Source organism: Schistocerca nitens, chromosome 2, assembly GCF_023898315.1.
Source record: "Schistocerca nitens isolate TAMUIC-IGC-003100 chromosome 2, iqSchNite1.1, whole genome shotgun sequence".
In the NCBI taxonomy this organism is placed as follows: Eukaryota; Metazoa; Arthropoda; class Insecta; order Orthoptera; family Acrididae; genus Schistocerca; species Schistocerca nitens.
The window spans coordinates 480,279,923-480,301,605 of NC_064615.1; the positions used below are offsets into that span (position 1 = coordinate 480,279,923).

The 21,683-nt window shown below is 39.3% G+C and overlaps 1 protein-coding gene across 1 annotated transcript in view; it reads left to right on the plus strand.

Moving 5' to 3' along the window:
• The window catches only part of LOC126236405 (acyl-coenzyme A thioesterase 9, mitochondrial-like), an 85,966-nt gene extending 79,640 nt beyond the window's left edge, over positions 1 to 6,326 (plus strand). Inside the window, exons 10-11 of the mRNA XM_049945698.1 lie at positions 2,715 to 2,865; positions 6,177 to 6,326. Coding sequence (XP_049801655.1) covers positions 2,715 to 2,865; positions 6,177 to 6,262 — 237 coding nt within the window. The 3' untranslated portion in view covers positions 6,263 to 6,326. The remainder of the gene's footprint in view (positions 1 to 2,714; positions 2,866 to 6,176) is intronic.
• Positions 6,327 to 21,683: the final 15,357 nt, after the last annotated feature.

The window sequence follows — 21,683 nt, forward strand, 5'->3', positions numbered from 1 at the left end:
CATGTTATGGTGTGCCCAATTCGTTCATGGCTTCAATAAGTTTATTTCTTCTTATGGATTCATATCTGCTTTAAATTCAATGTATGTATGTATGATGTGTTTCTATATTGTATTCCCTTTTTTTCCCAATATCTGCCTCAAGGTGGATATTTTGTCAATAGTTAATTTGCCAGATCTAAAGCCTTTCTGATATCTCCCAGCTGCTTTTTCTGCAAAAGGTTTTTTCATTGATTCAAAGTAGAGAGGAAAATATTTTATGTATTGTGTTCAACAATGTAGTTCCCCGACAGTTCATACATTCCAGGATGTCCCCTTTCTTATGTATAGCACATATTATGCCGATATTCCAATCATATGGGATAACTTTTTGCGTCCCTATATCTGAGATCTGGGCATGCATGTATCTAACTAGATGTTCTCCATTTAATAAGTTCAGCTGGCATGTTGTCACTGCCAGGTGACTGATTATTGGCTAATTTCTTTAATGGAAGCCAAATCTCTTGAATCAAGGGCATCCCATTTTCCTCTTCTTCCATTTCTTGGTCTTCAGTTAGTTCCAGTGCTTCAGCATTCCCCAATTATAATAATTCTTTAAAGTATTCTGCCCAACAATGTAACACTCCTTCCTGTGATGCTATAGTTTACCTTTTTCCCCCTATACTGCTGTTGTTTCTGGATGGAATTCCTTTCTAAGGTTATTGAGTTTAGTAAGTGTTTCAATGATCTGCAAGTGTCTTAACTCCTCACACTATTCATCATACAATTCATTCCTTCTGGTCTATTGTTCCATACCAATCACTCCCTCTGCAGCACCCTGTATTTAATTTCTGGTTGCATTCCACTGCTCTTATACGTTTTGGCTAAAGTTGTGCACGATTCCTGTCAATCTAGTTTCCTAATTAAAATCTAGGTGTTCAGCTTTCCTTAGGTCCTTATGTTCTGAGATATTATACTGATTTCGTCTTTCTCCTTTAACTTTATGTGCATTTGACATGCTGTCTGATTTTTGCTATGAGGAGGTAATGATCAATGTCCATATTAAGCACATATGAAACTATGGCAGTCGAGCACATCAGAGCAATGCCTGGTAGCTATTAATATATGATCAGTTAGGTTCCATATATTGTTGTCTGGTGACACTCAGATCATTTTATGTATATTCTTATGCTGGACCCACATGCTAGAAACTGTTAAGTAAAATTTATCAAGCAGAGTCCATTGTCATTACTCTCTTTATTGAGGCTGTATTTCCCCAGCGGTAGGGGAAAAGACCTGCTCCTACCGTCCAGTAGCATTAATATCTCCTATCACCATTTTTATATCACTTTTTGGAAACTGTTGATAAGCTTGCTCCAGCTCCTCATAGAAGGTCTCCTCTTCTGCTGTCTTCTCCTCAGTAGGGGCATGTGCATTTAGGATACTGTAGTTAAAGAATTTCTCTTTAATCACATGTAATATATCCTTTGACTTATTGCTTTAAATCCTATCACTAGTTGTACAGTACTATGACTGACTATAAATCTCACACCAAAAATGCGTTCACTATTGTGGCCTCTGTAGTACATAGTACACTACTGTCTTTGGAAGGTACACTGTCCAGTCCATCTTATCTCTTGCAAGCTCATGATACCCACCTTGTATGTTTCCACTATTTAGGCTTCCAAGGGTTCCAGTTCCATATAATACCAGTACATTCCATGATCCAATTATCATGTTCTTGTTACTTTTCCATGTCTTTGCCTTGGGGCCTGTCTGGCAGTATTTCGTGAGATATCGTAATAAGACTTTTTTCCGGGTGTGGGTTATCTGTCCATAGCCCAACCTCCTGTACTTCAGAGAACCATTACTCCTACCCCCATCTGTTCTGAATCTGTTTCCCACTGGGGTTGGCGACACAATCTTCGATAGGGTTGCTCACGTTCCTACCAATTTAGGAAATTTCTCTTTTGTTTGGTGTTTAACAGAAGTCACAGAAAGCTATTTTAATTCAAATTTGCTTATTAGAATGAGCAGACATAAGATTTCAGGCTTATAGTAGCTATCTGATAATGTGTACTGGCACTTGATGTAACAGTTAATGTTGACGAAATTGACAGTTCTCTGACACTGCTGATTTGCTACAACTGTATATTACTGTTGCGATATTTTATTACTTCTTGCTTTCATTTAAGTGCAGTGAAACATCCTTGTTATTATATGGAACAATGAAAGTTCTCTGCTATCCAACTTTTGGACACATACTAATTGTCACTTAAGGCATTTCCTGAAGTTTTTATGGTTGTTGTCCATCATCATTTTTTCTTATATTAAATATGCATAAAACACAGTTGTTTTACTAACTAATTGTCATATATTTGTATCAGTAACTAAATATTATTTTAATAGTGCTTCTTCTCTCACACTGAAACTGTGGTTCAACAATTTTGACAGGATAATGCAATTGTTTGCTCCATTGTTTTCTCTTGATGTATTGAAGAAGGACAATTTAAAGGTATTCAGGGTTTTCAGAAAATGTTGCTCTATATTAAAATACACAGATTGTACATAGTATAGTTCACATCCCATTTTCTCCCATCCCATAATGCTCTCCCTTTCTCTCCTCCCTCCCTCCCCCTCCGACCTTGCTTTCATCTTCATCTAATTTATGCTTTTATTTTCATCTAATTTATGTACCACATTATTGTACCAAAAATAAAAATTAATCATTCTTCCAGGTTACATATACAGAATGCAATTATGTGCAGATAACAGTTTATGCAGAAGTGTTTGACCCTCGTGGAGGGCAGCAAAATACAACTAATGTGTTTCATTACACGTATGAAATGCCTGAAGAAGTGCCACAGATAATTCCAAAATCCTATCAGGGTAAGTATTCTCACTATAAAAGGACTACTGGATATGTCTAATTTGGACATTTATAAATCCAGTCGGACACAGATAACTTCGATTGTCTTTTACTCCTATAGGCTTATTTTGTAATCATTAATTAAAGTGCATTCAGGAAATGGGGAAGGGCAGAAGAATAGGAAAATGGCTTCATCAATAAGAAGAAGTGGTCATTGTTACGTTGTTAGATCATACAAGAAGCGTTTGAAAAGTCCATGCAAAAATAACAACTACGTACGTGTTTGGGGTAAACCTTTTTTATTTTTTGACATAGTCCCCTTTTAGACTTATACACTTCGACCAACACTATACTAATTTGTTGATCCCTTCCGAATAATAGGAATTGTCCAAGTCTGCAAAATAGCTATTAGTTGGTGCAATCACCTCCTCATTTGAATAAAATCTTTGTCCCGCCAGCCATTTCTTCATTGGGGAACAAATAGTAGTCCGAGGGAATCAAGTCTGGAGAATAGGGGGGATGTGAAACGAGTAGGAATCCTATTCCTATTTCCAATAATTTTGCGACCACAACTGCTGAGGTGTGTATGGTGCATTGTCATGATGGAAAAGGACTTTTTTGCGGTCTAATCACCAGCGTTATTCTTGCAGGTCGTTTTTCAAACTGTCCAGTAATGATGAATAATATGCACCTGTAATAGTTTTAACTTTTTCCAGATAGTCAATGAGGATTATCCCTTGCGAATCCCAAAAGACAGTCGCCATAACCTTTCCGGCCAAAGGAATGGTTTCCCCTTTTTTGGTGCAGATTTTCCCTTGGTAACCCATTGTTTAGATTGTTGTTTGGTCTCAGGAGTATAGTAATGTATCCATGTTTCATCCACAGTGACAAAACGATGCTTAAAGTCCTGCAGATTCTTCCTGAACAGCTGCAAACCACTCTTGCAGCACTTCACACAATTCCATTTTTGGTCAAGCGTGAGCAATCGCGGAACCCATCTTGCGGATAGCTTTCTCATGTCCAAATGTTTATGCAAAATATTATGTACCTGTTCATTCGAGATGCCCACAGCACTATCAGTCTCACGCACCTTAACTCTTCTGTCATCCATCACCATATCATGGATTTTATCAATGATTTCTGGAGTCGTAACCTCCACAGGGTGTCCAGAACGTTCAGCATCACTTGTGCCCATATGGCCACTCCGAAAATTTTGAAACCACTTATAAACTGTTCTAACCGATGGTGCAGAGTCACCATAATGTTTATCAAGCTTCTCTTTAGTCCCCTGAGGCGTTTTGCCTCTCATAAAGTAATGTTTAATCACCACACGAAATTCTCTTTCGTTCATTTTTTGACAATCACTCGACTTCCTTGATTTACACGAATGAAAACACAAAGAAATAGACCAATATGGCTAAAACTTGGTGTGCGTTCTTTCCAGAGATGCTACTAACTAAACATGACCTCGATACGTGCTGGTGGTGCCATCTCTCAGACTTTGCATGGACTTTTCAAACGCCTCTCGTATATTATTAACTACAATACATAAAGGGGCGTTACTTACCATGCCATAATGAAATGATACACAATGTAATGCACATAAACATAATGCAAGGAAAATATAAAAAAGAAAAATAACAATAATATTAATTAGGATAGATTGCTACCCACCATGTAGCAGTGGTGTTGAACAGCAGAGAGGCACATTCAGAAGTGACTGTTCGATACTATTAGCTATCATACAGTCCTTCATCAAATGTAAACACACACACACACACACACACACACATATAGCCATCGCAACAGCAGTGAGTGGCAACCTCACCTAGAATAGAATAGGATACTCTCAAATGGACAAACATATACCTCTAAAAGAAGGTAAGTAGAAAGCGAAAGATGATACGAATATGACTGGAGCTTAAAATCAAACAAGTAACAACAAAATACTATGCCCAAAAAACGTTAAGTGCAGTAGAAAGGTTACAAGAAAGTTAAATTAGACATGTGTTAAGTTATGCAATTGCTTTGCTTTCCGCCCTGTTAATGTTCTGGTTCTAATTTTTTGTTTGCTGCTTGTTTTCACACCTTTCTGTGTCCTTAGCAGCAATTTCTCACCTAACCCCACAGTCTCTACTCAGTAAAGTAACACAGTTCATTCATATACTTACGTGCCTACTTTTGAAGGCAACAACATGGGACATGATAGTCTTGATAATGCTTTTGTTCATTAAAAAATATTTTTTGTGTTTAAGAGGAATTTCTTGTAGGTTATGATGTATGCCATTCATTCAAGAGGTGCATAATTAAGCTGGGAATCTTTGCCAATGAAACCCTACATATTTTCACTCTTCAGAAACTGAATAAAGCTTCAAGGGTATTTAGTAATTTTATAACCATTAGATTAACCATTTTCAGAAAGACTTATATAAAGTAACCAAAAGTTTTATTTTTACAAATAATACTGCACCATAATTTTTTATTTATTAGGTTATTTCATAACATGCTTCGGATACAGCCATAATCAGACCTAGTAATAAAAAACAAAAGAATGTAAGAAATATTATGTATATGCCAGCAAATCAACAACTGTCAAGTTTATGCTTTTTGAGCCAAGTTGGTAGCTGATACCTTGCCTTGGCATAAGATTTACTGAACTTTTGTTTCAGAAGTTCTAAGTTTGGTGGGTGATATTTTTATTGCTGCTGACTTTCGTTTTTAACTATAGGGTCTGATGAAATTAGTAGGTGAAACATGTTAGAAAAATGTAATTTTTTAAAAAACCATTAGGAGATCTAAACAGTGTTATTTGTAAAACTTCACAATGATTGCAGATTCATTCTAGGAATGTATTTTCTTTGTTGATAATCAAAGTACACTTGATATGAAAGTTACTTCACATGCCTTCAGATGTGTTCTTATAGGATGCCTTGGAATTTGAAAGAAAAAGAAGCATCTGTGTTGCCAGTTGTGATGTCAACTAAAAAATAACAATTATATAATTTTGTGAAAGTTAGTTGAAGCCAAGAGATGACATAGAAAAAGTAGAATTGAAATGTTTGTGTGCAGCCAATTTCTTGTGAAGGGGCAAGGATCGATGAATACTAATGATGCAATAAATTGAAATACTATAGTATCAGTGCCATCCATACTAGTACTTAACAACTTTATTAACTTTCTGAGGCTTGTTTTTAATTTGAACTTTACTACGGGTGTTGATGTTTTTTCTTCAATATTTACAGTCAGTTTTGAATTTGAAACAACATGTAGTTTAATAATACTTACCTGAAATATTGCATTTTATGAGATTTGTGCATTATTTTTGTTTCAGAGGCAATGATGTACCTGGATGGCAGACGACATTTTCAGCATGTGATGGGTCTTTCTGACAATACACATAGTTCAACAGCCACATAAACTTGCTTTGGTCATCTTATTTGCTAAATTATTCAGTCATTAAAGCACTCTCTCTCTCTCTCTCTCCTCCTCCTCCTCCTCCTCCTCCTCCCTCTCCCCCCCCCCCCCCCCCTCTCCACACACAAAATGTACTTAATGCCAATGTGGACTATGTGTCAGATTAACCTCCCTAATAGTTTTTGTGCTCTAACATCATGTTGGCATCTCTGTCAGTATTACTTAATGAAGGTAACATAAAATTTTGAAAATTTTGTTAAGTGTCTGAGAATATTGATGTAAATACATGTTCCAGCAAGAATGAGAAAATGATAGCATTAGTCATTGAAAGCATTTGTTTGGAACATACCTTACCAGAAAAAGTGCACAAAGTATAAAGTGTAGTGGTATGGTGATCAAAAAAAATAAATAAGTTTCAGACTTGTACTAATGTTGATATATATAATGAGCTGTCCATATAATGGCTATTGTTACTAAAATAAAGAGCAGCTTACATACGAACAGAGTCTTATTTCTGAACTCTGACAGTGTTTACCACATTTCCTTAGAACAGTCTGCACAATAGTTACACCACCCTTATTTTTGATCAGCTGAATTATAATTTGTGCTCAATGAATATTTTATTTTGGAATCAGAACCTCTCAGAAAACATGTAAATAGGGAATCTGTTAATCAACATCTTTAGTTTAGTGCTATCATGCTAATTTTTCACATAGGCCTATGGCTTTGTATCCTACAATATTTGTTTTCAAATGTTTCAAATGGCCCTGAGCACTATGGGACTCAACTGCTGTGGTCATTAGTCCCCTAGAACTTAGAACTACTTAAACCTAACTAACCTAAGGACATCACGCACATCCATGCCCGAGGCAGGATTCCAACCTGCGACCGTAGCAGTCGCACGGTTCCGGACTGCGCGCCTAGAACCGCGAGACCACCGCGGCCGGCTATTTATTTCAACTCTACTTATGAATTACCAATTTTTATTCTGACTAGTGAGAGACAAATATCTGACAATATATAACACTACTACCTCAAAAGGATGTGTAGATTCTGGCAATCTTCATAATGAAGTTTTGCACCTATTATTCCACACACATTTGGCAAGGAAACACACTCAGTGTGTGTTTCTCTAGACCTCAACTGTTTTTGCTATCCATAATGGCTTTATGCTTATTACACATTCAAATGCCACCATAGTGGGGATAGATAATACTTTGTTGAAGTGACTCTGGTGAATGCAGATGTTACCCGTTCTTTTTTATGATGCAAAATTTTATCTTTGGCTATGAACTCTGACAGGTATGGATATCTTACACATTTCTTATTATATTTCTGAACTCATTTAAAATCATAATTTCTGATTCATCTGTCTGCAAAATGTTGACTTTATTATTTCAGACATCCGAATGCTAATGTGAATTGCTCAGTTTGTGCTGTACAGTGAAGTCATATTCTATCAACTGAAAAAAAGTCTGGATAAGGCTACACAAGCATTTTTAGTATTACTTATAACGCATAATTAAGATCACAATTACATGGACTAGTTTCCCAAATAATACTTGCAAATCTTGTACAAATTAATTGCAATCTTGATTGTACATGTGTGGTATAAGCGATACTGAGGGCCAGTTTAAGGTCCAAGTGACACAAGCAACTGTTTGGAGCATCCAGCTGAGAGGGGCACCACAGGCTCCCCGTGCATGTATTGTATAGGCACCGAAGTGAATTTATATATAGGATATATTATAATTGGTAGTGAAAATTAACACAGGTGAAAGTATATGACAATAGAAGCAAAAATGCTGCACCAAACATAGGTCTGTAAACATGCCATTTGAGAGAGAACTGTTAATTATGGTTACAATTCACCATTGACTTAAGTATAAAATATTTGTCATATCTGTTGTTTAGCCAATCAGACTGGCAACACGAATGTGCATTTCGTAGAACTGTTTCAGCGTCACGATCGGCCTCATCTTAATACAGCCGTCAGGCATAATAACATGAGACTTGGGGGTGCGCTGATGACAGAAAGCATGGGTCACATTTCAGTGGTGTCGGTGGAGTGTATCAGCAGGACGGGGTTCACTAGACATGGCCTGCACCTCAACAGGTATGGGAAGGGCAGGTTGGCAAAGCTTATAGGTGACAGCATAGGTGGGGTTGGTGGGATCACTCATGGGAAAATTCCTGCAGTAGTGGGTGTTAGAGCTGCACCTTTTTTTAGATTGAAGTCAGCTGATAGGTATTCCTGCTTAAGGGAAGTCTCTCTAACAAGGGAATCACTTTTGACAAAGCTTAGGTATCCGAGTAATGAGGGAATTAGTATATTTCATCAAAATATACAAGGTATTAGAGATAAAGTTAGTGAACTGCTTATAGATGTTGACTCTGAAATTATTGGTATATCTGAACACTTCTTAAATAAGGAGATAATTCAGAGGTTTCCTTTACCAGGATACAGGTTGGCTGGCAGCTTTTCGAGGAGCTCTTTGCGGTGTGGGGGAGTAGCCATGTATGTGAAAAACGGCATCCCATTTGAGTCAATTGATGTTTCAAAGTACTGCACTGAAAAGGTGTTTGAATGTTATGCAGGTGTGGTTAAATTTAACGGAGCTAAACTTCTAACTTGTTATTTATAGATGCCCAGACTCCGATTTCACAACATTTTTGCTAAAGCTAGAGGAGGTTCTTGGTTCACTTTATAGGAAATACAAAAAGTTAGTTATATGTGGTGACTTCAATATTAATTGTATAAGTGATTGTGCAAGGAAGAGGATGCTGGTAGACCTCTTTAATTCATATAATTTTATGCAAACCATATTCTTTCCAACGAGAGTGCAAGGGAACAGTAGAACAACCATAGACAACATTTTTGTTCATTTCTCATTACTAGAAGGGCATTCTGTTAGCAAAAAGGTGAATGGCCTTTCAGATCATGATGCACAAATTTTAACTTTAAAAGATTTTTGTGCTGCAACACGTGTTAAATATAGTCATCAGCTGTTCAGGAAAGCTGATCCAGTTGCTGTAGAGACCTTTGTAAACCTTATAAAGGAACAAGAGTGGCAAGATGTTTATAGCACCGATACAGTAGATGATAAATATAATGCTTTTCTCAAGACTTTTCTCATGCTCTTTGAAAGTTGCTTTCCGTTAGAACGTTTAAAACAGGGTACTAGCACAAACAGGCAGCCTGGGTGGCTGACTAGAGGGATAAGAATATCTTGTAGAACAAAGTGGCAATTATATCAAAACGTTAGAAACAGTCAAAATCTAAATGCAGCAGCCCATTACAAACAGTATTGTAAGGTGATTAAAAATGTTATTAGAAAGGCAAAAAGTATGTGGTATGCAGATAGAATAGCTAAGTCTCAGGATAAAATTAAAACCATATGGTCAGTCGTAAAGGAAGTTGCTGGTCTGCAGAGACAGGTTGAGGATATAGAATCAGTGTGTAGTGGGAATGTCCGTGTTACTGATAAGTCGCATATATGTACAGTATTTAATAATCACTTTCTGAATATAGCAGGTGAACTAAATAGAAACCTAGTCCCAACAGGGAATCATATAGCGCTCTTAGAAAAAAGTGTTCCGAGACTGTTACCTGAAATGCTCCTCCATGATACTGACAAGAGGGAGATTGAGTTAATAATTAAATCACTAAAGACCAAGAACTCTCATGGATATGACGGGGTATCTAGCAGAATACTGAAGTATTGTTCTAAGTATGTTAGCCCAGTTCTCAGCCATATCTGTAACTTTTCCTTCAGGAGTGGTCGGTTTCCTGACCGATTAAAGTACTCGGTAGTGAAGCCACTTTATAAAAAAGGAGACATTGATAATGTTGACAATTTTAGACCTATTTCTATGCCATCAGTGTTTGCTAAAGTTATCGAGAAGGTTGTATATACAAGGTTACTGGAGCATTTAAATTCACATAATTTGCTGTCAAATGTTCAGTTTGGTTTTAGAAATGGTTTAACAACTGAAAATGCTATATTCTCTTTTCTCTGTGAGGTTTTGGACGGATTAAATAAAAGGTTGCGAACGCTAGGTGTTTTCTTTGATTTAACGAAGGCTTTTGACTGTGTTGACCACAAAATATTACTGCAGAAGTTGGACCATTATGGAGTAAGGGGAGTAGCTTACAATTGGTTCGCCTCTTACTTTAAGTACAGAAAGCAGAGGGTAATTCTCCGCAATATTGAGAGTGGTAGTGATGTTCAGTCCCAATGGGGCACTGTTAAGTGGGGCGTTCCCCAAGGGTCGGTGCTGGGGCCACTGCTGTTTCTTATTTATATAAATGATATGCCTTCTAGTATTACAGGTGATTCAAAAATATTTCTGTTTGCTGATGACACCGCTTGATAGTGAAGGATCTTGTGTGTAATATTGAAACAGTAACAAATAATGTAGTTCATGAAATAAGTTCGTGGCTTGTGGAAAATAATTTGATGCTAAATCACAGTAAGACTCAGTTTTTACAGTTTCTAACTCACAACTCAACAAGAACCGATATTTTGATCAGACAGAATGGGCATATTATAAGCGAGACGGAACAGTTCAAGTTCCTAGGCGTTCGGATGGATAGTAAGCTGTTGCGGAATGCCCATGTCCAGGATCTTGTTCAGAAGCTAAATGCTGCTTTATTTACCATTAGAACAGTATCTGAAATAAGTGACACTTCAACACGAAAAGTAGTCTACTTCGCATATTTTCATACGCTTATGTCGTATGGTATTATTTTTTGGGGTAATTCTTCTGATTCAAAAAGGGTATTTTTGGCTCAAAAACGGGCTGCTCGAGCTATATGTGGTGTAAGTTCGAAAACCTCTTGTCGACCCCTATTCAAAAATCTGGGAATTCTGACATTGCCCTCGCAGTATATATTTTCTTTAATGTCGTTTGTTGTTAAGCAATATTAGCCTATTCCCAAGAGTTAGCAGCTTTCACTCAGTTAATACTAGGCAGAAATCAAATCTTCATGTAGAATGCATTTCCTTGACTCTTGTGCAGAAAGGAGTGCAGTATTCTGCTGCATCCATTTTCAATAAGCTACCACAAGAACTCAAAAATCTTAGCAGTAGCCCAAACTCTTTTAAGTCCAAACTGAAGAGTTTCCTCATGGCTCACTCCTTCTATTCTGTCGAGGAGCTCCTGGAAGAGCTAAAAAATTAAGCAAATTCCAGTGTTACATTGTTGATTTTCTTCATTTAAACTTACGACTTGTCACCTGAATATGTTTTTTTTTTTTTATATTTCATTTTATCTGTTTCTAATATTGTGTTATAATTTAATGTATTGACTCGTTCCATGACCATGGAGACTTCTCCTTAATTTGGTCCCACGGAACAATAAATAAATAAATAAAAATAAATGTATTTGAAATGTAAACTTTTCAATTCAGCCATGACCTACCTCCACAATACTACTTCAGCAATTTAAATGTTATTATTTACTGTAAAGTTATACTTGGTAAAGGAGGTCTTTTCACATGTATCTTCCTCATATTTGGAGGCAATACTACAGTCATCTCTGCAGTCAGTATGAATTCTTTTGCACACCCCCAGATCAGCTAGCATAAAGACTGCTGGAGAGTTTGGAAGTTAGAATTTATGCCAGTCTGCATTCCTTCTTTGCAAATTTATGCATACCAAGGCCAGTAACAGAGAGAGCAATGTGACTCCCAGGTCCACTATAGCTATAACTGGCCCGATCTAAGTGAGGGAAGGCTCATTGATCGTCTCAGAAATGCCACACAATCAGTGCTGACACCACACTGGCAGTAAGGCATGAGGGCCCCCACCCCACACCCCTGCCTCGGGAGGAAGAATCAAAAATTTCAGGACTGTTACAATACTTGATAACAATTTTACATTCTACACCTCTCCACCTTCACAAAGGCCCATGTGACATGATGATCTTGCTGTGAATGGAGACTTATAACTAAGGGAGGGAATACTAAAGAAGAAGAAGAAGAAGAAGATGATGATGATGGTGATGAAGAAGGGTTTAATGGTGTTACATTCACAATATGCAATTTTCAAAGGCCATGAAAGCAGCAATAACAATAACATTTATGTGACTGGCCTTCCAAAGAGCGGTAGCTGTGGCCTGGCGATGCGACGGAGACAGTAGATAGAACAGAGTAACTGCCAGGCTGGTACCGGTAGAGATGTGAAGCAGAGCTGAAACTTGTATGAATCATACAAGCATAGTGACTGAGGAATTACTGCATTATAATCCTACTGGCAAGGCTATGAAAAAATTACAGTTTAAAACTTTTGGTTAAACCGAGATGTTAGAAGTTAACAGTAATTACTATGGTTTTAACTTTTTGGCTTTGAGAATGAAATGACAACATATTACTGCTTTAAGAATAGCAATCACAAAATCAAAGTTAAGTAGTTTATATATCTTTCTGCATATTGTGAGAAATCAGAATAAATTAGAACTACATAATCCATTGTAAGCACATGTAAATCACTAGATAGCTACATATTCCCAGTGCTTCATTAGGTTCTAAATTAAACTACCTTAACAATGATTAAGAAAATAAGTGGACATTAGTTTGATCTCTTTTGCTCATCTAGGACCAAGTTAAATATAGCAAAATGACCAATTTTATCTTCAGAATTAACTGATAAAATGGGGAGAGGTTTCCTACATAGGTATCATAATTGCCACAACATTCTCCTCTAGTTACTCATACTTGCAAGAATAAATCATGAAACAAAATAAGAATTACATATAATTGAGCTCTTCAGCAATGGGGTTATTGTAGGAAAGCTAGACCAGTGCTAATGTGAATGTGAAATTAGTAGAACATCCCTGGTGCCTGTGCACTGAGTCGACAAAAGACATGGGACAGCAATATGCACATACACAGATGGCAGTAGTATTGTGTGCACAAGGTATAAAAGGGCAGCCATTGGTGGAGCTGTCACTTGTACTCAGGTGATTTATGTGGAAAGATTTCTGACATTATTATGGCCACACAACAGGAATTAACAGACTAAGAAAATGGAATGGTAGATGCACAAGACGTTCCATTTCGGAAATTGTTAGGGAATGAGCCACAGTGTCAAGAGTGTGCCAAGAATAACAATTTCAGGCATTACCTCTCACCATGGACAACACAGTGGCTGACAGCATTCAATTCGGGTTCAACCGATATCATCACAAGCCCAGGAGACAAGCTGCAGTGGAGTTATGATGTTAGCAGAGACTCTCTCACCTGTTGTCTGCTGCTGTAATCCATTAGCCCCAAATTTCGCTGCACTGTCATTATTGATACATTCATTATAAGTCCCACATTGATTTCTGTGTTATTTCATGCTGTGTTGCTTGTCTGTTAGCACTCACAACTCTTCAGAAATTATGCTTGCTATTCAACAACCAAAAGGTAAGTATAATACATGTGGAACACAATGACTCTCAATTGTGAGGGAGGATGGGGAGAAGTAGATGAGATAATGCAACTTTAGACTTCTTCCATACCATGTATGCTGTTCAAAGTATACTGATCTCTCAAATGGGTACATCATTCAAATGGCACAAGATACAGCAATATAACATAGCATGATCTGTTCCTTAATAGAGGTAAATATAAATTAGTGAATAAATTCCCAAAATATTAAGTAAAAATATTTCTTTCAAATGCAATGACTAACATACATGGAAAAAATTGAAATGTGGTGCCACACTTTGCATGCTTTTACTATGCTTTAATATGGTATATATAATTTGCACATGTGTAAGGATAAAAAATATTGGATTAATAATACACAGTTATTCATTAGTATCAGCTGATTATTGGGAGGCTCCAATTTCCATCAGTATATGGACTAGGCAGGGCAACAGCAGGCAAAGGGGTGTCTTTCATTCTACAATTACTCCAATATTCCTATGATTAATAAATCTGCAACTGTAAATGATGTAAATTGGAGTAAGCATTTTGGTATGATAACGCTACTCTGGAAATAGTGAATGGCGTTTTTCCTATGAGAGTTGTAACTAATTCACCATTAATAGAATTAGGCAGTTTTGGTAAAAGGTCAGGATGTTCTAAACTGAGCATGAAAGGTGGGAACTATAACAAGTTAGATTGGTAGATGGAAAACATGTAAAAATGAAATAAGAATTAGTAGCTGCTAGTGATGCCAAAGTGTTTGTGAGAACAAAAGCAGAAGTGCTGATCTGAGATGAGGTGCAGTAGTGTGACACTTGACAGGCAACTGCTGAGAATTCTTCCGGGTTGTATGGCTTTGGTCCATGGAACTCTGCAATCCCTGATGTTTCATCCAAGGCTACGTTGGACATCTTTGGAGGTGTTCCTGGTTTTGCTGAGTCTTGCCAACAGTCAGCAAGACTCAGCAAAACCAGGAGCACTTCCAAAGATGTCCAACGTAGCCTTGGACGAAACATCAGGGATTGAAGAGTTTCATGGACCACGGCCATACAACCCGGAAGAATTCTTGGCAGCTGAAACATCTGGTTGTGAAAGCCTTCATTGTGTGACTGACAGGCAACACTTGCATGTGTCACCACAGGCATTCACAGTCAACTCGTTTATGCAACAGCACTGACTTTACGGCACTGTGAAGCTTACTTGTGAAATCAGCATGCACACAGCAATTGAATTCAATGTTGAAAATTCAAATGAGGAAAGGTTCTTGCATACTGCACATTATCAGTGATGTCTGTTATCTGATGCACCAGTTTTCTGCTCTTCAGTGAGAAATGAGACAATGTACTTCAGAAAATATATCAATAGGTATAGGGGAACATTAGTGGTATTATTGCATGGTTGGAGGGTTCTAGACTCCTGGAAATGGAAAAAAGAACACATTGACACCGGTGTGTCAGACCCACCATACTTGCTCCGGACACTGCGAGAGGGCTGTACAAGCAATGATCACACGCACGGCACAGCGGACACACCAGGAACCGCGGTGTTGGCCGTCGAATGGCGCTAGCTGCCCAGCATTTGTGCACCACCGCCGTCAGTGTCAGCCAGTTTGCCGTGGCATACGGAGCTCCATCGCAGTCTTTAACACTGGTAGCATGCCGCGACAGCGTGGACGTGAACCGTATGTGCAGTTGACGGACTTTGAGCGAGGGCGTATAGTGGGCATGCGGGAGGCCGGGTGGACGTACCGCCGAATTGCTCAACACGTGGGGCGTGAGGTCTCCACAGTACATCGATATTGTCGCCAGTGGTCGGCGGAAGGTGCACGTGCCCGTCGACCTGGGACCGGACCGCAGCGACGCACGGATGCACGCCAAGACCGTAGGATCCTACGCAGTGCCGTAGGGGATCGCACCGCCACTTCCCAGCAAATTAGGGACACTGTTGCTCCTGGGGTATCGGCGAGGACCATTCGCAACCGTCTCCATGAAGCTGGGCTACGGTCCCGCACACCGTTAGGCCGTCTTCCGCTCACGCCCCAACATCGTGCAGCCCGCCTCCAGTGGTGTCGCAACAGGCGTGAATGGAGGGACGAATGGAGACGTGTCGTCTTCAGCGATGAGAGTCGCTTCTGCCTTGGTGCCAATGATGGTCGTATGCGTGTTTGGCGCCGTGCAGGTGAGCGCCACAATCAGGACTGCATACGACCGAGGCACACAGGGCCAACACCCGGCATCATGGTGTGGGGAGCGATCTCCTACACTGGCCGTACACCACTGGTGATCGTCGAGGGGACACTGAATAGTGCACGGTACATCCAAACCGTCATCGAACCCATCGTTCTACCATTCCTAGACCGGCAAGGGAACTTGCTGTTCCAACAGGACAATGCACGTCCGCATGTATCCCGTGCCACCCAACGTGCTCTAGAAGGTGTAAGTCAACTACCCTGGCCAGCAAGATCTCCGGATCTGTCCCCCATTGAGCATGTTTGGGACTGGATGAAGCGTCGTCTCACGCGGTCTGCACGTCCAGCACGAACGCTGGTCCAACTGAGGCGCCAGGTGGAAATGGCATGGCAAGCCGTTCCACAGGACTACATCCAGCATCTCTACGATCGTCTCCATGGGAGAATAGCAGCCTGCATTGCTGCGAAAGGTGGATATACACTGTACTAGTGCCGACATTGTGCATGCTCTGTTGCCTGTGTCTATGTGCCTGTGGTTCTGTCAGTGTGATCATGTGATGTATCTGACCCCAGGAATGTGTCAATAAAGTTTCCCCTTCCTGGGACAATGAATTCACGGTGTTCTTATTTCAATTTCCAGGAGTGTATATGACATTGGTCTGATTAGTCCCTCTTAAGGTCTGACATTAATGTACAAAAAAAAAAGATGTGATCAATAGAGTAGAAATATCAAAACAATGGGTATTTTTTTTTAGCATTAACATGTTTTTCAAAAATGGGAATAATCCTAAGGATACCACTAGAATGCGGAAAGTCTCCAATGAATATGTGAAATCATGATGGGCTAGGAAGACAGACTCCACTGGCCAGTCAGGCCATTTTCCTTTCATCAGAAACACAAGACTGTGCTGCTGCAGAAACAGGTTATCTGGCTATAACTGATAATAATGAGCCAAGGTTCAAATGCAAGGAGCACACAAATCTAGCTCATATTTTTATACATGTTGTGTGTTAATACCATCCTGATGTCCCATTGAAACCTATGTACTTTCCCAGAGGAAGAGAAAATCCATGGATAAACAAAAGCTATGTTCTTACAGAAGGCTTTGCCTTAGGTACAAATAAATCACAAGAACACAAAAGTAGCTATATCTTCATCCTCCGATTACTTATGTTACCAGATCACACTCCAAAACCAGATTATCTCTTCCTTTATACGAGAGCTATCCACAAAGTACATTACGTTTTGGAATTAAAAATTAATAAAGTATTGGAATTTTTTTTTATTATATACAGATGAAAGCCACATTTAAATACTACTTTTCTACATAGTTGCCATTTAAATTAAGGCACTTATCGTAGCGATGGACGAGCTTGGAAATTCCTTCGTCGTAAAATTCGGCCGCCTGTGCCTTCAACCACGTGGTTAATCAGTAACTTGGTAGAAATACGATTTTTGTGGATTTCCTGGAAAGAGGCACTACAATAAACTCTCAAAGGTATTGCCAAACTTTGCACAACCTCAGAAGAGCAATACAAAACAAGTGCAGGGGAAAGTTGGGCTCAAAGATCTTGCTGATTCACGACAACGCCCGGGCCCACACGGCAAATGCCACTCGTGAAGTTCTCGAATCTTTTAAGTGGGATTTGTTTCCTCATCCGCCGTACTGTCCTGACCTGGCACCGAGCAACTTCCACTTATTCCCAGCAATGAAGAAGTGGTTGGCTATGCAGCATTTTGATGACGACGCACAGCTTCAAGAAGAGGTAACCACATGGTTGAAGGCGCAGGCGGCCGAATTTTGCGACGAAGGAATTTCCAAGCTCGTCCATCGCTACGATAAGTGCCTTAATTTAAATGGCAACTATGTAGAAAAGTAGTATTGAAGTGTGGCTTTCATCTGTATATAATAAAAAAATTTGCAATACTTTATTTATTTTTAATTCCAAAACGTAATGTACTTTGTGGATAGCCCTCGTACAAGAACATAGAAAATTTAAGTCTCCCCAATTCTCATTTCTCAGGACTGTCACTATGCAAGTGCTGCATGGCTTTATGTCCTTCTGCCAACACATCCACTAATGTCTCCATTGCCACAAGGCTATACTACATGCTGTTGAATTCTACACTAATACATGTACTAATGCAAAGGCATTCATTATATCAACCATTATTTGCCAAAGCTAACATTATTGATCGCATCAATTACAGACATTTTCTTCAAACATAAAACATTAGAACCCTTACCATACTTAAAGTTACCCAACGCATATGTAATTTCTCATTCAGTACACATAAAACAAGGTACAAAGTGAATAACATATCATTTTAATCAATACCTGTCTTAATCTATTTACTCTCAGATCTGGTAGGTGCTCAGTCATTTTACCAATGCTGATACAGGGAGTTGATTGTAAATTATAGCAGAGCATACTGCCAGCTGGCCTTTCTGGGTCTGGGGCACTGTATCAGCTGATTTCTGCTGGTCACTGCCATGTCATCCTTGGCAAAGTTGCAGCCATTCAAAGTGCTCCACAAATATTTAGCCTGGCATCTGTAAACCTGCATTTAATTGAGAGGTTAAGCATATTATTCGGTCCAAATTCCTGAGCTACACCCACTGTCCAGGCTGATAATCAAGAATTCTTGCCTTCTTTTGACCTTGTTTTACTTGTCTACCAACGGCAGTAGCAGTACATGTTTCCATATAGTTCTCACTCATAGGGACAATTGTTTTGCCACTGTTACATCAGCATCTGGGGAAAACGTATCTAGTTCAAATGACGAATGCAGTTTGCATCCATATACCATCTCGAATGCTGTCCAATCAGTCAGTTCATGCTCTCCTGCATTACATGTGGGCAAAATGAGCTGGAGTAGTCTGTACAACTTTGATTCAAATAATGCAACAGCATTTTGAGAATAGACTTATGGACACACTCAACACGCCTGTTACTTTTTGGATGGAAGGGGGCAGTACCTCACTTCTTGATTTTTAATAACTTACAAATGTGCATGAAAAGAGATGATAAGAAGTTGCTCCTTTGATCTATTATGATGTTTTCAGGGCTTCCATGTGGCAAAATGACATGTGTCACAAAAGCTTTGGCAACTGATTCTACAATCATATCTGCCAGAGGCACCATAATTAAAAACAAGAAAAGTAATCAATAATTAATTAAACATATTTACCATTGTCAGCCGAAACTGGAAATGGTCCCACAAAGTCAAAGGCACCAAGTCAATAGTTTAGTGAGGATGAGTTTGAAGGGGGTTTTTAGTAATATATATTGTGCCTTTGTTCACATTATAAGCAAGAGTGTACATAACTTCTAATGTCCTCCTTACAAGTAGGCCACCAGAACTGTGAGGCTATTTTTCCATTAGCTGTCTTACCCCTTTGGCATGCTTGTATACTATCATGTGGCGTTGGCAAAATTCTTTCTCTAAAGGATTTCAGAATAACCAGCTGATTGCCTTGGTGTGTTTTACTGTAAATAATTTCATCAACACCATGAAGTCTGGTGATGCTGCAAATTACTTACATTCATCATGCTCTAGCTAGTCTTTCTGTAGTTCAGCAGCCAGGATCTTGTTGGCTTGTATATACAGAACTTTTCGACTCAAGACATCAGCACTTTGATGGAGCTTTCCTGGTTTGTCCCTTACTAAGGGACCATATTCACTTAGTTTGCTAACAGCCTTTCTGCAGTGGTAACATGGTTCCCGTCAGATCACCGAAGTTAAGCACTATCAAGCTCGGCTAGCACTTGGATGGATGACCATCCAGCCTGCCAAGCGCTGTTGGCAAGAGGGATTCACTCAGCCCTTTTGAGGCAAACTGGGGAGCTACTTCACTTAGAAGTAGCAGCTCCAGCCCCTTAAACTGACACACCCGGGAGAGCAGTGTGCTGACCACATGCTCCTCTTATCCGCTTCCAGTGACGCCTGTGAGCTGAAGATGACATGGTAGCCAGCCGGTCATTCCTTCATAGCCTGTACAAGCAGAATTTTTTTTAATGTTCACTTCACTTCAGAGCCAACCTAGCCAGTTTACTACTAGTGTCCTTGATGCTCAACAATTACTTTAACGGTTCATGACCAGTCACAACTGTAAACCTTTTCCCGTATAAATAACATTTAGTTCACCCTATATACTTGAACTAATAGCTCCATCTCTGTTGTGTTATAGTTGAGCTTGGCCTGATTTAACTGCCTAGATGCAATACTCAATAGGCTATTTAAATTCCCTATGAACTGGTACTTTGCTAAAAACACACCCGATTGCAAAGTCGCTGGTTTCGCACAAGAGTGTTACTGGTTTCTCAAAATCAGGGAGCTCAAAAGAGGTGACTGTGTGAGAATTTCTTTTAATTGGAGCATTGCTGTTTTGCACTCGGAACTATGTAAACATTACTCCATTCTTTAACATTTTGGTAACAGGTTTGTCAATACTGGTGCATTCCATCACAAAATTATGATAACAGTTTTCCAAACTGAGAAAGGACTGTAACTAGTTCATATTACATGGGGAATGAAAACCTTTTACTGCATCAGTTAATAGTAGATCAGGCTAAAACCCATCCACTGAAATTAAGTGACCCAAATAATTAATTTGTGCTCAGAATGCATTTTTAACTCTGTAGTGGAGTGTGCACTGATGCCAAACTTCCTAGCAGGTACAAACTGTGTGCCGGACTGAGACTTCCAATGGGACCTTTGCTAATCATGGGGAGAGTGCTCTACTGACTGAGCTATCCAAGCACAACTCACAGGTTGTCCTCGCAACTTTACTTCTGCCAGTAACTTATCTCTTAGCTTCCATATTTCACAGAAGTTCTCCTGCAAAACTTCCAGCATTAAATCCCCTGGAAGAAAGGAACCTACAGGACTGTTTCCCAGGTTCAAGTCCAGGTCCAGCACACAATTTTAATCTCTCAGGAAGTTTCATATTAGTGAACATTCTGCTGCAGAATGAAAATTCGTCCTAAAAATAATCTTCCAGACTGGGAGAGCTGATCCTGCAAATGACGCAGGAGAACTTCTGTGAAGTCTGGAAGGTAGAAGATGAACTAGTGGTGGACGTAATGCAGTGAGAACTGGTCATTAGTCACATTTGGGCAGCTCAGTCAGTAGAGCACTTGCCCACAGAAGACAAGATCCCAGCATCGAGTCCCAGTCCAGCACGCAGTTTTAATCTACCAAGAAGGTTTGAATTAATTTGTGGTTCCGCAAATTTACATTTCCCTTATTTCAGGCTGAAATTTGTGTTCTTTATATGGGAAAGTAAAGTTCTTGTTCATTGTGCATGTTCCTCTAGGGAAGTGGAAAAAAACAATGATGTTGTCTAGGTACACTAGGCACATGAAATATTTTGTTCCCCTCGACAATAAACACACAAACCACTGGAATGAGGCGGGTGTGTTTCGTAATCCAAGAGGCTCTCAAATACTCTTCAAGCCCTGACAGTACTACTACAAGTGCAGTTTTCTCGTGATCTGCTACGGGTGAGGGATATTTGGTGATATCCAGAATACATGTCTAACACTGTTAAGTATTGGCAGTTGCCTAAATGGTCCAAAATGTTTTGTCTATCCTTGGGAGGAGATATGAGTCTGGAGTGGTTACTTTATTCAGTCCACTTATGTTGACACACATTCAGGAAGCTTTTTCTCAATTTTGTGTCTTTAAGGGACAATGGCAATAGACAAACACCAGGTACTGCATGATGGTTGTATTATCCCCCCTTCCAACTGTCCTCTACTGCTGTGTTCAACCACAGATTGCAAATAACATGGAATTCTACATGGTTTCTGAC